At 41.9% G+C, this 16,966-nt stretch overlaps 1 protein-coding gene across 6 annotated transcripts; it reads left to right on the top strand.

The window, feature by feature from the left end:
- Positions 1-1,369: 1,369 nt before the first annotated feature.
- plac8l1 (PLAC8 like 1) lies at positions 1,370-12,429 on the top strand. 6 transcript variants are annotated; one of them, XR_006007396.1, is made up of 5 exons: positions 1,370-1,501; positions 2,102-2,334; positions 2,425-2,561; positions 2,979-4,518; positions 10,351-10,937. XR_006007396.1 is itself a non-coding variant. In XM_041952408.1 (4 exons), the coding sequence occupies exons 1-4, from the start codon at positions 1,476-1,478 to the stop codon at positions 12,399-12,401; spliced, it is 498 nt and encodes a 165-aa protein (XP_041808342.1). In that variant the 5' UTR covers positions 1,370-1,475; the 3' UTR covers positions 12,402-12,429. The 6 variants fall into 6 exon arrangements, 3 of the variants coding, with proteins under 3 accessions (XP_041808342.1, XP_041808340.1, XP_041808341.1); XR_006007398.1 differs by lacking the exon at positions 10,351-10,937 and adding an exon at positions 4,596-5,831 and having other exon boundaries at positions 2,979-3,311; XR_006007397.1 differs by lacking the exon at positions 10,351-10,937 and having other exon boundaries at positions 2,979-3,311; positions 4,412-4,552.
- Positions 12,430-16,966: the final 4,537 nt, after the last annotated feature.

The following is a 16,966-nucleotide window of genomic DNA, read 5'->3' on the forward strand; positions in this document are numbered from 1 at the left end:
TGGTTATGTACTGTACTATTTCATGGTCAGACTGAGGACCAGGAACTTCCTGAAGCCTCTGCTGGTTGCCTGGCAACCGTTCCCGGTCAAGGAACAGCCCTAACGCGAGAAAGAGGCAGCAGAGCAAACATCGAGTTTGTCTTTAAACCTGAAGGTAAGCGCTGAAACTAAATTGTAAAAGTAACACGGTGCATGCTTGTTGCAGCTCAGCTTGCAAGTAGGTGAGTTCCTGAGGCCTCATGTTTCAACGTGGTTTGAGATTGGCACAAAAAACGTAAAATGTGGTCAAAAAGGTGATGATTCGTGACTAAATTTTAGGTTAGCTACAAATGTATCTACCAAATTGTAAGCTATATCTGGCTATTTATCCATATATGAATGTGTGTGTGTGTGTGTGTGTGGCTTGTGGGAGATTGATTCTACATCATCCATATTATCCAAATGACTGCCAACAATCAAATGTAAATCATTCTAAGAAAAGCACGGCTTTTCATTTCAAAGACCCCGGACATCTGTAATCCTCTCTGATGCTACTTTCTGCAATGCATACTAAGAATTAACACCACTGCTGTGCATTTGCATCATCCTGAAAATGAGCTAAACCAAGTGAAAAAGCGTCTGTGCGGCGTGTTTCTCCCAATTTCGTGTCGAGACCCGACGCGGATGTGTGTGCGAACTGTCGGCCTCCAAACCCATGATGGTTTTACTACGTGTCTCTTCACCACGTAAAGCTCCCCTCACGTCTCAGTCTCTGTTACCCACTCACTCACACACACACACACACACACACTATCAGTCTAAATTTAAAGGTCAGTGTCAGAGCACAGGAAATGCATGAATGCAGATGATCCTCTCTAACCATCAACCACGGGTGTTTCTTTGGTTCTCGAATGCATCTTTCACTTCCCAGCTCTTCGCTGTATGAGTCTGTGATTCTGTGTAAAGTGTAAACCTGTGCCTTTTTTTAAACGCAACTGTTTAATAGAGACAGCGAATGTCTTTGAATGTCAGACAAACTACTTATTTCATCACAGCTGTGCACTTGTTTTAGAAGTCCTCTGTATCTCTGTTATACTCTACAAGTCATCATGTAAACAAATAGAAAGATTTCAGGCTGTTCTGACCTGCAGGTGAGTTTTATTAAGAGTAGGTTATGCATGGATTCACATCTGATTATTTTATGCCAGACACCCTGATGCGTATCTGCTCTTTCTGCATTTGCTGTATTAGTGGGGAGGGGGGGGGCACAGTAAAGTCTCAGGCGGAAGACAACTACAAGACTTATCTCTGTCACACAGCTTCTGGCCGAGCCGTCCGACTGCTGGTTTATCTGCTCCGACACACACCCTCTCACTAGGGAAGTGTCACTCCACCCCCCTCCCCCTCCAACTCCTCATTCCTGCTGACTCCGTGCTCGCCCGCTCCGCTTTCGCCTCCTCGCCTCACCCCTCTCTGGATGCCAGTAGCTTCTAGTCATGGAGCAGACGACAGTCACACACCAGTAAGTGTTTTTTTTTTTTTTTGTCCCTAACAGTGAACAGTGTTGTCACCACTGATCACATTGGAATTACAGAAAACTGCTCACTTATCTTATTTTGCTTTTTTATCCTGCTGTGTTTCCTCCTCATCTTTTCCATGATAAAAGAAATTAAACAGGAGCATTTCTTAAATCTATCTAATCTAGCTCCTGCTTTTGCACTCCCTCCTATTTTAAATGTATTTTTGCAATTTGCTGTTATTAGTGTTGCTGAAGGCCTAAAACTGTTGAATGCAAGCAGTAATAAAGGCTGCATTGTATACGGTAGCATAATATTAATAAGATACTAGTGTATGTGTGGTATCGTGCTGCTAAAATTTCATAGAGAAGGCCAGCTGAGTACAAAACATGCTGCTCTAGGAAAATTAAATTAGCTGAATGAATGAAGTTAATTAAATTCCTGCTAACAGGAAAGCAAAACAGACTAATTTGCCAATTGGAGACTATTTTTTGTTATTTTAAGCAGTTGAGGACAAGTGGCACATCATAGGCTTGACAAGCCATGGTGAATTTATCAACCACCGAAGATATATAAAGACAGATTCATTAAAAATCTAATTTCAGACCAAGACTGTCAGTCACCAAGGCTTCAGAATCGATGACTCAAGAGGAGGAAGCGGGGGGCTTCACCGCAGGAAGTGAAGATGACTGGAGGTCAAACAATGTCCCTGCAGTGACAGACCTCATAGTCACACAGCCTGGCCTCGGCATCACCACGACAACCGTCACCACCATCACGCAGACGGGAGGAGACTGGAGCACTGGCCTGTTTGACGTCTGCGGAGACAAGACTACATGTAACATGAAAGCACAGCACAATCACATCATTGTGACTCTTTTGCTCTTTTTGACTTCATGTTTCTTCTACCCTGTGCCCGTGCTCGCAGGCATCCTTGGGGCTCTGGTGCCGTGCTGTTTGGACCTGAGCTTGGCTCACCAGTTTGGCGAGTGTGTGTGCATACCTCTGCTCCCAGGATCCACGTTTGCCATGCGAGTCGGGATAAGGGAGAGGTACAAGATACGGGTGAGTGTGTGTATTTGCATGCAAAAAACATACCAGTCAATAGGAAGTGAGGATTTGTGCTGCTTGTTAGCGTGTCCTTGAACACACCAGCAGGTAGACTTTACAAAATGGTAATGTGCTTTTAAATGCAGAAAATAAAACCAACAACATGTTCAGTGTCGTGATTTCACAAGCAAGCTTGGAAACACAACGGCTGCCAGGAATGTAGATACTCAGTTCAAAAACATCGTCCAGTTTGTTTTAAATGCACTCATAGGTTCACTTTAAGTTGTGCCAGTGAATTTCTGCATTCATGTTTTTAAGTCTTTTCATGTACATGTGCTTCACAGACATGTTTCTGCTGCATTGTTATGTCTGCATGCTTCCTCTGTACATGCCTGCATGTATGCGTGTGCCTATCTGCATGCTTATCCACAGGGCAGTGTGTGTGAGGACTGGACCACCGTGTGCTGCTGTTATCCACTGGCCGTATGTCAGATGATAAGAGAGATGAAGCGAAGGCTAAAGACACAGACGTATCATGTGTCCACTGCCCTCGAATGCTCCTGAAGAAACTCTAGACAGTAAATGAGGCCTGCCCTCTTGCAATGCGACACAGACGTGGGTCATCTTAGATATCCGGCATGAACAGCACAAAGAACCAACACTATGAATTTATTTTTAAATGCCCCAGAGGATGCCTTGACCAATAAAGCAAGCTTGTCCTACAACATTCAAAGAAGATTGAAATGATGACCCCTTTAAAGACCTGTAAGTTATGAACAGGTGTGTAGGGATTCAAACTGCCTTGGAGGTTGTTTGATTCTAACTGAAGCCTACTTTTAAACTGCCGTTGGACCTCTGTGCAGAGAGAATATTATGAATAAACTTGGTAACGATACTCTGCTTCTCCTGCAGAGGCAAGAACTCATCAACAACATTTTGAGTCGGGTGAAAAGCGAGCGGCGGGATGCGTGCTGCTTTGGTTTCAGTAGCTGTCACTGGCAGCAAACAGCACTGAACTTCTGGTGCAACTCTCAGACACCAGCAATATTAACAAACAAGCCAACTTTCTTAAATTATGAATATTTCAAACCAAAAAGGGCAGTTCTCCAACTCCTGCCACTGTCACATAAGCAGCTTTTTTTTGGCCATTTTAATAAGGATACAACCATAATTGAACTCATTGACCTCACTTTAATACATACATACAATACATATATATACATATATACATAATAGACAAGATATTGATCCCTGAAGCTTGACAACATTATTGACAGATTTTTGTTAAAGGTCAGTTCACCAAATATCTCAGTCGCCACTAGTGATTTCTCAACATGCACTTGTTTTGGTTTTATTTGAAATATCAGCATTAGAAACATGGAGATACATGGAATATTGTTCATGCTGCTCAAACAAAAAACAATGAACATTTTGATTTTAAAAGCATGTCTCTCCAGAAAACAATGCTCCTAGTGCTCTGGATATTCAGCGCAGCTCGCCGCAACAGTTCACAGGGACAATTTCTTCCATAGAGAGTGGTAGAAATGAAGTGAAAAAAGTGATTTGGGTGAACCGACCCTTTAATTTTGTCTGGCATGCCAAAGGTCACCAGACACATTATAGTGTTCAGTCCCTCTCCGACAGGAAGGGAAAATGAAGTGAGGAAGCATAAGGCTTTCTAGACCTTGAGGCACAAAGTGTGCGATGGGGCCATAACTCAACATTAGAGACAATATCTATAATTTAGATGAATCAGGTTTAAAAGCGCGTCCAAGTGTGGGCAAGAAATGCGCAGAAAAGCTTTGTTTAATTTGATCTGAGCATTTATTTGGCTGCATGATTGAGAGCTGTTTTATTTATTTCAGGAAGTGAGATGTAGCAAGTGTACAAGTCCGCTCAGTATGCAGAACCACTCGCCTGATTACCCGGCAAAGCGGCCAGAGCGTAGCTCCGATCACAGTCAACAGCTCAAGTACAGTCTGATGATAATAAAGCCTATTTCCATATTTCTGATACTCTTTTATCCTTTTATTTCTTGATTCACCTCAGGCACTCAATCATATTATTAAACCAGTCCTGATTGCTGTGGTTCCCTGATCCCGAAATGCCAACCAGCGAGAACGGATGTGGAAAATGTTATTCACACACAAAGCAGATGGGTCCTCAAAGGGCAAATATGTAATTTGTTAACTCTTACGGATGTGGTCCCCCACCTGCAGACTGCTTCAAATTAAATGGGAAAAGAGAGAAAATGGGTTTGGTGAGGAAGAGAGATGTGAATAATAAAACTGAATTGTATTTTACACACAGTACGCTGCACATTTCAAGGAGTTAATCTGCTGAGTGAAAATAACATTTTTTTTAAATCATTGCAATTCTTCATAAGTGTACATATCTCTCTTATGTGATTATTTTGTTGTTGGTTTTGAGTGTGATGGAAGCCCTCATCCATAACGAACAGTGTTACTCGTTTAAAGACTGGTGAAGTATCAGAGCGACAGAATAAGGCCTCTTCTGCAAAGGTGTCCACATTATTCAGCGAGGACAAATTATTTTAGATTATAGTGCTTGCCGTGCAATCAAACACAGTGGTGTGCACACAAGCCCTCATAGCTTTGAGAGAGAATACCAATTTCCTTTGCATTATGGGGGATTTCACCGACAAGTTCACTCCCCACTGTGGATATTGTGAAATCATGCGCCATATAGACGACGAAGAACAGCTCCCTTCTTATTGCTGTGTGCCTTTGCACCTCAGAGGAACATCAGCAAACAGACAAACGTTTTCCAATTCGCAAATTCCCAGCTGGAAAACATATTTAAAACAACATGCACTGTGTAATATAGCACAATGGCACAGAATCTAACCATGCTAATCAGGAAAACTACCCAGTATTAGCTACAGTGCTGTCGCTCCCATCTGTGCAAGCAGTGACGTTAAAACAATACTTGTTGTTTCTAAGATTTATTGTTTGTTTATGTGCTTTATTTTCAGTCTTCACTTTTGCATTGAAGTAAAAAATTGCATTACATACAACTACATTTACTCCAGTACTCTACTTAAGTACAAATTTCAGGTACTTTACTTGAGTCTTTTCGTACTTTTGACTTCAGTACATTTATCTGACAACTTTAGTTACTATTTGCTTAACAAAATTGAGATTTCTGCATTTTCTGAATTGAGCACTTTTAATACTTTGAGGTGATTTTCCTGATAATACTTGCACACTTTAACTCAAGTAACTTTTTCAGTGCAGGGCTTTTACTTGTAACAGAGTATTTGTAGAGTGTGGTATTAGTACTTTTACTGAAGTAAAAGGTCTGAATACTTGCTCCTCCACTGGTGATATCTGACTTTTGTGTGCATCAGTCTGTAGTGTTCCCTGAGCAGCCCTGGATGGATAATGCTTCCTGCAGCTCTACTCTTGTCTGCCTACTGGGGGTTTTTAGTGAGCAGGATCTGCCTTCAGCAGAGCTGCCTTCAGGCACTCCGGTAACATCTTTCCCTTCAATGACCAAATGTTATTGCTTCAGCATCAGCTGCTCTAAATTGGGTGGGTAAAATGGAAATCTATTTGCTTTGCAAACCAAATACACCCTCAAAATGTCCTACATACTCAGGCTGTATATCTATATTTTACAGGCTTTTTTTTAAAAACATACAGTACCTACATGAAGCTGCAGTTCTTGATTGCTCCTTTTGTAGTAGTGGCTGTCACCACAAGGGACACTGAGAATAACTGTTCTCCAACAGATTTCTGAAGCCCCAGTGTCAGTAAGCACCATGTTTCTAGTTTTAGGGGGTCAGTTCATGCAAATTTAGTCAAATTATCTCACATATATGATTTACTGCTGTTTCTTTTTTTTTTTTTTTTTTTTAATTCACTTTACTGATCCCAAACTGGGAAATTATTCTCTGCATTTCACCCATCCCGTAAACACACACATGCACATGCAACATGCAGTGAACACACAGGAGCAGTGGGCTGCCGCATCAGGCACCCGGATGGAAAAAGCTAAAAAAACTCAAATGAATACTGCAATCTTTTCATGTGCATACAGTTTAAACAGCATACACATTTACTCTTAGTACATTTACTATATTACACACACACACTCGCGCGCACACACACAAACACACACACACAGCCTGGCCTTACGTCATCTCGACCACATACACTTCCTTGCCTGAACCATTAGGGGGCAGTGTTGCCCCAGATCTGCCCCCCCACCCCCTCCTCCTCCTGCTGTCTGTTGTCTATTCCCACAGCTGCTCAGTGGAGTGAAATCAGTCTTAAGTGCTGATCTGGGGTCAGAGTTGGGATTTCCACAGCAGCAGTAGTAGAGGTCAGGATCTGGAACAGTGAAGCCCATCCTTAGTCAGCAGTCGGACGGGGACTATAAAACGTCTCTGCTGATGTTCTTTCCTGCTGCTTCAGCGTGAACACGACTATCCCCGCAGATGCATCAGGTGTACAGCACAGGCTGTTATCGACAACAGCCCCTGGGGGAGGTGTGTGTGGGTGGGTGTGGAAATGTGTGTGATATATGCAGATGTATCTAGAAAAGCTCCTCTGACTGTGCTTGTTGTCAACTGCTACTGGTACGGAAAAAAACATAGAAAGATAAAACACATAAGACAGCACTGGGGAAAAATAGATCATACCCCCCCTCCCAAGTTGCACATGTGACCAAATGACAACGAGCTAAAGGTGGAGCGTTTGCACTTTCCCAAACTACACGCTGACATTTGTGAAATGTGTTTTTATGCATTTCACATCTCCCTTCCCTCCCTCCTGATACGTCCGTCTCTGCCTCCTGCATGTGTTTCCTCTCAATTGTCTTTCTCCTTCTTGCATTTCCTGCATCCCCCCACTCCCTTCAATAATCTCCTCTGCTCTCGTCCCCTTCACCTTCCCTTCGCTGCCCTCTGTTGTTTATTTCTTCTTCTTCTTCTTCCTCTCTCCCTGAATGACGCTGCTGTGTGTTTGTGAAAAAAAGATAGGAAGGAGAGAGAGAGGTACGGAGAGACCTGCTAAGCTGGAGCAGCCGTCCCCCTGGTGATACTTCTATCCAGGACAACAAGCACCACCTGGGGTTTACATAACACGCACACACACAGACACACACACACGCGCGCTTCCTCACACTCTCTCTTCATATCACTTTCTCTCTGATACTCTTTTGTTTCATCCTTGCCCTTCCTGTGTCTCCCTCTGTTTTTCATTCTGTCTTTCTCTCACCCACATCATCGTCAGTGACGTGTGGGGGGTGGGGGGGCATTCGGCTGCTGGTTAGCCTGCAGCTATAGAAGCTTTGCCAGTTTGTACAGCAGTCTGTGTGCTCCACTGCTGAGTGGAGTTGTCTTGTTTGTGTGTGTGTGTGTGTGTGTGTGTGTGTGTTTGATGGAAGCTTGGAATTTGCTGGCACCGCTCCACTCCTCAGACTAAGCAGGCCGTTTTATAGATTTTTTTTTTTCTTTCCTGAAGACAGACAGGAGGAGAATTTCATTGTAGGAATGATTTGACTTGAAAAAACACTGTCGTACGCAGAGATTATAATAAAGGAGATCGGCCCGCTTTCATAGTCTTTGTTCCCGAGCAGGACTGCATTCCTGTCTGCTGAAGAATTTATCCTTAAATTCCTTGGATGACAAGAAACGATATAAGCTGTGTGTCTTCCGAGGTCATTGAACAGCGGCAGTTGCCAGAACTAGAAAACACAGCAGATGCCTTTTTTCCCCTGCAGCATTAATCAAAATAAACAAATATGGGCTATATTCACAATTTGGTCATGGATCATACTAAATTATGTGGTTGTATTTTAGAAAAATGAATTATTTGAAAACATTAAACCAGTTGATTAATTCAGCAACACCAATACATTAGTATTGGTCTCATATGTTACATTTGGAAGCCCTATCCAGAGTTGATGAATGGCTTTGTTCATCACAACTTCATGTTAAAACATTTAATATATAACTGAGCAGAAACACCAAGTGGAAAAAGAATTTAACTTCAAAGTTAAATTTCAATTAGAGGTACGTGTCAACTTCAAAGGAGGTCTGATGTGACCACATTTACGAGCTGAGCTGAAGCAATATGAGGCAAGAAAGAGAGGTCAAAACAGGTCAAATGGTTTATGGGGCTTCTTGCAGGAAAAAAAAAAGATGTTAACTGTGCAAGGAGTGCATCCTCACAAACCACAGAACCGGTGCCCCCGTCAGGAAAAAGAGAGGAGGAGGAGGAACAGGACGTGCAAGCTGTAAATAATCCACAATGATAAAAAAGATGACCATCGGGATACTTTCTTAATAATCTGCACACGATTTCTCACTTCTCTGTAACTGGTGCTCAAGAAAAAAAACACAAAACACTGGCATTTTTCAGGTTGTTCAAATTGTTGAATGTCATGAATGTCACTCGTTCTTGTTTGAACACCCCAAAGAAAGTAGATACTAAATCAGAAGTTTTCTTATTTTATTCTTGCCCTCCTGCACAGATTCTGTTAACACTCACAGTTGTTCCAGGATGCTGATTTATACATTTCTTGCTCTTGTAATTTTCCACCATTTCCCCACTTTTTTGAGCTCCTGTGGAGTTCCAACACAGAAACCCAAATGCTCACGCCACCCCAGGATTTTGAATCTTCCTCCTCCCAAACGCATATTTCAATGTGTGCATGGATTATGCGATGGGAAGGAATGCCTAAAAAGCCTCGTTCTGCTGCAGCTGTGTGATCACATTTTTGATTTCTCCCTGCAGACTTGAAGGACACATATCGCATGATGTCAGCACTGGTCCTAAACGTCCAGCAGGAAACCTGAGGGGACAAACACTCCCTTTGAAGGTGTCCTGATGGCTTCTTTCTTGTGACAACTTCAAAGTGAATGTTTAGGTCATTCCTTCGGTTTGCCAGAAGGACTTTTGCCCATTTCACTGTGCAATGAGAAATCAGCCACTTCACACAGAGGTTTTGCTTATAGGATTCCCCTTGACCCCGAGGGCCTCTGCTCTGTGCCTGGTAGGCCCGCTTAGAAATCCATCCACGGATGTGAGGCGTGCAAATCTGAACCCACGAGCACTGAAAAGCAGTAATATGGCCTGATGAGCCATCTCTTCCCCACTTGACACATTTACATCTTCAGCACACTCTGCCAGCTGTGATGCATCTGATTGTTCTGCATAATGGCTGAAGAACTTCTAAATCTTTTGAGAGACAGGTGGATGTACGCATAATCTTAATAACACCCCCCCCCCACACACACACACATACCGCTTATGCACATCAGTGATGTCGGGTGTCCTTCATACCTCCCCAATCGTCAGATGTAAACATAATTTCTATTTAAAATCTGTGAACTGGATTTCTTCCTCCTTCATTCCTCAAAGACCAAGACTTTTTCGCCCTATGATGTCGATCCAATATCCCACAAACACATGAGGATTGAAGGAAAGTTCGGGCACAACATGACATATTTTTAGTTATTTTATTTTATTATTTTGTAAGTAATTTCCTCTCATGTATGTGATCTTTTTTAAAGGAATAGTTTGGCATTTTGCAGGGACACTTATGGGGAGCTATATGTCACTATTTCTTGGCTCAGTTTGCTACTCATTAATACCACTGTTAAGGTAAGCTGGCAACAAATAACATCAAAACAGTCTTCAAATAGCTTTAATAGAAACCTTTCTTGTCCATCAGGATGAAGTTAATGTAAATGAATGCTGCCCTATTCACTAAAGATTATAAGCATTTTTGGGTTTATTATAATATTTGTTTCCATATTTGATGTATTTTTCAGATTTGCAAAGTGAATCCAGATGACCCATCCCTCCCCCAAAAGAAGAAAATAAATATTCAATATGACTCAAAAACTATTTTGTTGCACTACATAACACAGCACGGAGTGGTAGAAACTGTCATTGCAAACCAGATCTGACGTTTGTCCCAGAGGATTTACTGCTCATTATCTACTCTATTTACTGCTGGCTGATGTGACATAGGAGGGTAGATGGCATGCAGCTCTGACAGAATGATGCTTCACTTTAAGCTCTGGGGCTTCTATCCCGGTAATATCTCCGTGCAGTCAGTGGGTAACAGTAGAAGACTGCTCTCTGGAAAAGGTCAAGTGTGCTGCATTGGGTAAATAAAGGTGAAAAACAAACTATGGAAAGCGGTTTATTATTAGACAAGCAAGTCATCATAGTGCCTTTCGCAGTGACATGATCCTACAGTGTATTTATAGGATTTCATGGGAATTCAGGCTGATTTATTTGTTGAAAAGTAACCAAAAATTCCTGAAATCCTTGTGCATGTGAGTGATTGCCCTGTTAAAAGCAGTAATAATCTATATTATGAATTATTTTTATTCATGCTTGTCAATCTCATACTCCAATGTTCCTTTGGTTTTGCATGGGGAACAAATATGCTAATATTTAATACACATGATCTGAAAGTTACATCATGATGTGGTCTTATTTTTTCTGTCTTGGACTTTTCTGATACTTAAATGCCTTGCATGAAACATAAAGATGTGCCATGTGCTGCTATGCTGTCGCCCTTCATCATCCTTTGGGCCGAGGAAACTCCTACAGGCCATCTTCAATCTGTCAGTTCTGTCACATTAGTTTTCCTGTAACTCTTCCATACAGTGCGCCTTTCCATAAACACACAGCCAAAGATCATGTGATGCAAGCCTGCATACTGTATGAATGTGTGTGTAGGCTGCCTCATGGCTGACATGACTTGAAGGGTTGTTCCAGGCTGGCATTCGTTGCATAATGCTTTTATCTCTACGACACACACGCTTCCACAGCCCTACCATTGATGTAGGTGTTCTTTCATCTGGCACCTCCGAAGTGTGTGTGTGTATGTGTGTGTTTGTGTGTGCCTGTGTGTGCTTGTGTATGATTACTACATGTCAAAAGGCTGCGTTGCCTCAGTAAGTGTGGAAAAAATGTGTAGGTGTGCATTGTGAAGGCAGCTGCGATGGTGCAGAGAGGAAGAGAGGGGGAGCGTAAGAACGAATGATGCTCCTTCCCATGCTCTCCCATGCTAGACTTGTGTGGCGGCTTCAGATGTGGTCCAGAGACATTTTCTCATCCCGACTACAAACACATCAGCTGCAGAACACTGATGATTAAACTATAAAAGCCTGTGACTCATGCATGTCTGCAGCTGCTGATGTGATAATTCTATCAGAGTGATAAAGAATCTGCACTACAAAAGCCTGTAACACACATGTTACTTCAACTGGTTTCACACATAAACACACTGCAAATATTAGTGAATTGCATTGGTCATGTATAGATTGAAGAGAAAATGATTCCACTCTCATCCTTGTAGCAGCAATTAGCCTAGCTTAGCATAAAGACCGGAAGCAGCTCACTCGGCTAAAAATGACACTTTTTGGTTTTAATTTTGTAACTATCCTCTCACACGTACTCTGGGAAGTCACTGCTTCCAACAAAGAAACAGCTAGTGTGCAGCCTTTATGATAAGCTATGCTAATTGACTCCTAGATCTAGCGCTCTACTTAAACCAACCTTAACCTTAACCTTTAACGTGTAAGAATTGATCACCTGTCTTGTCGCTCCAAACAAACAGGGGGCAGCATATCCCCAGAGTAACTTCTGCTTACGATACTCTTTGCTGTATAGCTTCTTGCTGCTGCTAGCTAGTAAGTTCAGTTAGCTCACTTAGCTCAGTTAGCCGTGCAGCATGAGACCTGACTGCAGTCTGCCCCGATAGAGAGCTCGGAACAGGGCTCAGCAGCCTCAGAGACCGAAGAAGGCCAGTTTGACGACGAGGAAAATGGTGCCGAGGTTATTTACAGCAGCTTCAGGACTCTGACTCCAGGGACGATGAAGATACGTCAGGCCAGGACAGGAGCACCGTGAACCAGGAGATCAATGGGAGGAAGGCCGGGCACCACCAGCGTGGAAAACTCGGACGGCTTTGGTGAGTTTTATTTTGATTCCGTGAAGCTTGAATGAAATGTGTTATTTAAATGTGTAAAAACAACAATCCACAGTCAAGCTATTCCTTGAAGTATGCGCTACAAAAAAAACTCCACCCGAAATCATTTTGAATTTTACCGAGCACCAAGATCTGAGTTTCTAGAAAGTCCCTGAAGCAAAGGAACTGGGCTGACAACAAGCATTTTAGAGCAAGTTTTACAGCATTTTTCCTATTGTATTTCCTATTCTAGGAAAAGAAGATGCTTTTTTTAATGATATCTTTATAATACAACAACTTTCTAATGGAATTTTCAAATCATAAGTAGCAGCCAGATTAGATGAATGTAACTTTTCCAATCAGTACCCATGTGTTTGTGAAAGAAATGTAATTATCATTATTATTATTATTATTATTATTATTATTATTATTATTATTTGATTGAATTTGCAGGTCTCAGATTTTTTGAAATCAGCTTCTGGTGACCATCAGCAGAGCTGCTTCTTAACGGATTTCTACACCTCCTGCTTGTGACTCACGCTTGTCTGTGTATTTGCGGCAGCATTGTTAGTAGGCAATTTTAATTTGGCTGAGGAGCATCCTCCAAGTAATGTTGAAATGTCAAAGTCTCTCTGCAGTATCCAACTCCAAACTTTAGGTTTCTTCGGCAGTGTTGTAACCTTGTGGCTGCATGCATGAATATTACAATATCGAGCTGTTTGTTTTAACAGTAGCTTCAACATAGTGGAACGTGTACAAAGATGCTTTTTCCAGAGAAAGACGACAACTTGCTAAATGACACATAGCCCCACAGGGAGGTTAGCTTGTAGCCTTGAGAGTGTTCATAAGTGATGAAACAATGTAAGGGACAGATTGAAATGCCCTCGCAGGGAGAACAACCTGTGCATTAGACAGAATGTGGTTAAAACGCTATGATTTTCTCCGTTTTGTTTACCTTCTGTGTGTAAAGTCAGTGTTCAAGCATTGCTTTATATTCGCTGATGTGGATTTTTCCAATCAAATATTCATACAGCGTGATGAAACCAGATTCACTGCTTCTTCAAGGATTTTCTAAGAATTACCATGAGATCGAGCTGCAGGCTTCCTGTTCTCTGTTTTTCAGAATAAGGTCCTTGTTGGTTGATTTGAATTTCCTCTGGGACTACAACTGGAACATTAGTCAATCGACATCCATGTCCAAAACATCAAAAAAATTAATTAGCAACAAATATAGTGCATATGCATGCTTATGCACACACAGAGAGATGTGGATAGACACATACACACACACACGCATACACACACACACACACACAGAGTGATAGAGAGAGAGCGAAGAAAAGAAACGTGCATGGTGCCAAATGCACTAGATTTCAATAGAATAAACAATAGAATAAAACATCAAAACAAGTAGCTGTGTGGAGCTCATTAAGACACACCGTCACACAGAAACACCTCACACACACACACGCACACACACGCACACACACACACACACACACACACACACAATGACAGATGGACCATGGCTTAATTCAAAGACTTTCAACAACAAACAAACTAAATGTCAGAAGCCCCTCTTTGGTGACAGGTGTGTATGTGTCGGTGTGTGTGTATGTGTGTGTGTTTGTCTCTGTGTGTGTAAATGTGCCTCACTGTTGTCTTTCCAGGTCTTTTCTGAGAAAATAAAGTAAATAAATTAAATTCCGCATACATTTTCCAAACCCCTGAAGTATCCTGACTCTCTGCACATCATTAACCTACTTTATTTTAAAAATGTCCTTCAATATTATTCCTCTGCTATAATATTTGAATCGACTGGGAATTTTAACCTAATTCTACAGAATCATCTACAGATTTTTTTTATATCGATAACACGTTTTGCCCAGTCGGTCTACTGTGTGCCCTTTCTCAAAACTCTTAACAGTCGATACAGCACTTTTCATGGCTTTGACACAAAATGCATTCAATGACCACACACACTCTGAAGTCATGAACTGTCCTCTCACTCATACTCAACCACCAAATTTACATTACAGTTAATTTTGCATATGTTTGCATACTATTGTAAATTTAATAAACATATTGCAAAATTACCACAATTTACAACATTATGCTACAATTACGGTACATAAAAAAAGAAAAATATACATAAAAAGACCAACCACAGCTGATTCCCATTTTAGCTGAGCATCTATTCAGGTGATTATGGTTTTCAGTTTCATGCCATCTATATAAAAGTGTTTGGATTTAGTTTTTGAGAGATGGCTGGCAGAAGAGGAAAACTGGCCAGGAGATGGAGAGGAGTATGTATGGAGCCTGAGGCCAGGCGAACACCCCACATATCCATCTTTGGGGATAAGACGTGTTTCAACTTGGCCAAAACACCCTGGTGAGGAGAAAATGTGACTGGAAACAGAACAACAGAGAACGTCCCAGACCAGTGTGCCAACATCACAATGTGCGCAGCAATATCTTCTGGTGGTCTGCTGTTACGTGAACCGCTAATTAGGCTGTGCAACACTGAGCGTCTCATTTCATTCCTTGTTGACCTCTATGAAAGACTTACAGCCAATCTTGTCCCTTTTTCCTTCCACCTTACTCTCCATTCTTCAACCCCATAAAGGAATGCTTGTCCTCATGGAGGTGGGGAGTTCATGACTACCAGCCACATGATCATGGTCCTTTTTGGATGCAATGAATGCTGAATGTCCACAGAGGATTACCAGGGATGATTCAGGCATGCAAAAAGATTCTTTCTCAGGTGGTTTGCAAGAGAGGACATGAGGTGCAATGTGGATGAGAAGACAGGGTTGGCTAGCACTGTTGTATTTATTATTTCTTCTATAACTGCAGAGTGAATCTGTATGGCTTTGTGTTGCATTACTGGTATCACTTCAGTTTCACTTTGGCAGAAAATGGCAAACAAGGTCATCGTGTCATGAGTGACCAAGTGTTTTGTCAGTGTCAGAAAAATGCTAGTGTTCTGGTACAAGAGTTAAATTTGATATGTGTGAAGTGTTTAGGTTGCATTACTGCTTTTTTAATGTGAGATTAACTGTTGTGTTGTGTGCGTGTGTGTCTGGACTGGGCGGCTCCCTGCGATCATGGCTCACCTACACCTGCTCCTGTTCCAATCAGCCACCACAGCTGGAGCCAATCCATAATCACCAGCCACAGGATAAAAACCTGGATCTCCTCACCGGTCTTTGCCAGACTGTTGCACTCACCAGCCTGGAAACACAGCTTGTCCAGAAAGCTCTCTCTGTGCTTTGTTTTATGCTCAAGTTTGTTTGCCTTGCTGTTTCTGACTTGCCAAGTCTGCTCTCCTTGTGTCTCAAAATCATCTCTTCATGTTTCACCGTGCTGTGTCTGCACAGCTCCAGTCCACCACCACAAAACCTGCTGACTCACCTCACCTGCCTACCCATTCCTGTCTGGATCTGCACGGAACATCTCAGAGTGATCATAATTCTTTTTGTGACAATAATCCTTTTATTATTCAAATCGTCAGTGTCTGTGTTCTGCATTTGGGAGTCCAGCTGTTTCCTCAGCCCTTAACATCATGTTGGTAAAGAGAACTGAACAGTTTTGAAAAAGTGAAGCCAAGAGAAATGTGGGTTACCAATTCTAAAAAAAAAAAAAACTAGAACAGGATATATCACACTAAGGAGCTGTTTGAGAATCTGTAATTGAATTGCATTATACCTGCCCAGTAGCTCAAGAGAAAACATTTACACTGTTTATCTGTGCGGGGTTGAGTTTTCTTCTTGCCACCTACATATACTCATAAGCTTGAAAATGATAAATTGTGCATGTGGTGAGAGAGTTTTACAGAGGGAGAGCGAAAAGATGAAAGCTGGTTTCCATCATTCAGCATGATAGCAGGATGCTAGCCCTCACCAGTAAATGGATTACCTTATCACAGACCTCTAGATGAGTGTGTGCATGCTTGTCACAGTTGTCACTTAGAGATATGACCAGAGAATTTTCCTTACAGGTTGGTGGGCTACTATAAGCTGCTTTTGCTCACCTGTCCACAACTCTAAAACCTCTCTCTCCCTTAAGCAACCCACATGCTGCAAAATGTTCCAAAATTATCTACTGTGTTCTTTAAAGGTATGATGGGTGAGAACTGTCCACTGCTTTAACAGGTAGGGGGCAGCATCACCAGAGCAAAGGGAAAATGGACTGTATTTATATAGCGCTTTTCTAGTCTGACAACGACTCAAAGCGCTTTTAGAACAAGTCTGCATTTACCCTTTCACACATATTCATAGAATAGTGAGGCCACATGCTCATTTCAAGCTTTTAGCCACTCACACACAAATGGCACAGCACTGGGGGCAATTGGGGTTCAGTTTTCTGTCCAACAATACTTTGACATGTAGACTGCCGAGGCCAGGGATTGAATCCCTGACATCGCTACAAACCACTAACTGCTGCTCACTATTTTTTTG

The sequence above is a fragment of the Chelmon rostratus genome, chromosome 14 (assembly GCF_017976325.1).
Source record: "Chelmon rostratus isolate fCheRos1 chromosome 14, fCheRos1.pri, whole genome shotgun sequence".
In the NCBI taxonomy this organism is placed as follows: domain Eukaryota; kingdom Metazoa; phylum Chordata; class Actinopteri; order Chaetodontiformes; family Chaetodontidae; genus Chelmon; species Chelmon rostratus.

Coding starts and splice junctions, on each gene's coding strand:
- plac8l1 (XM_041952406.1), top strand. CDS start 1,476: ATGGAGCAGACGACAGTCACACACCA. Junction 2,335..2,424: donor CTGCGGAGACAAGACTACAT/GTAACATGAAAG, acceptor CCGTGCTCGCAG/GCATCCTTGGGGCTCTGGTG. Junction 2,562..10,350: donor GGGAGAGGTACAAGATACGG/GTGAGTGTGTGT, acceptor TGTATTTTTCAG/ATTTGCAAAGTGAATCCAGA.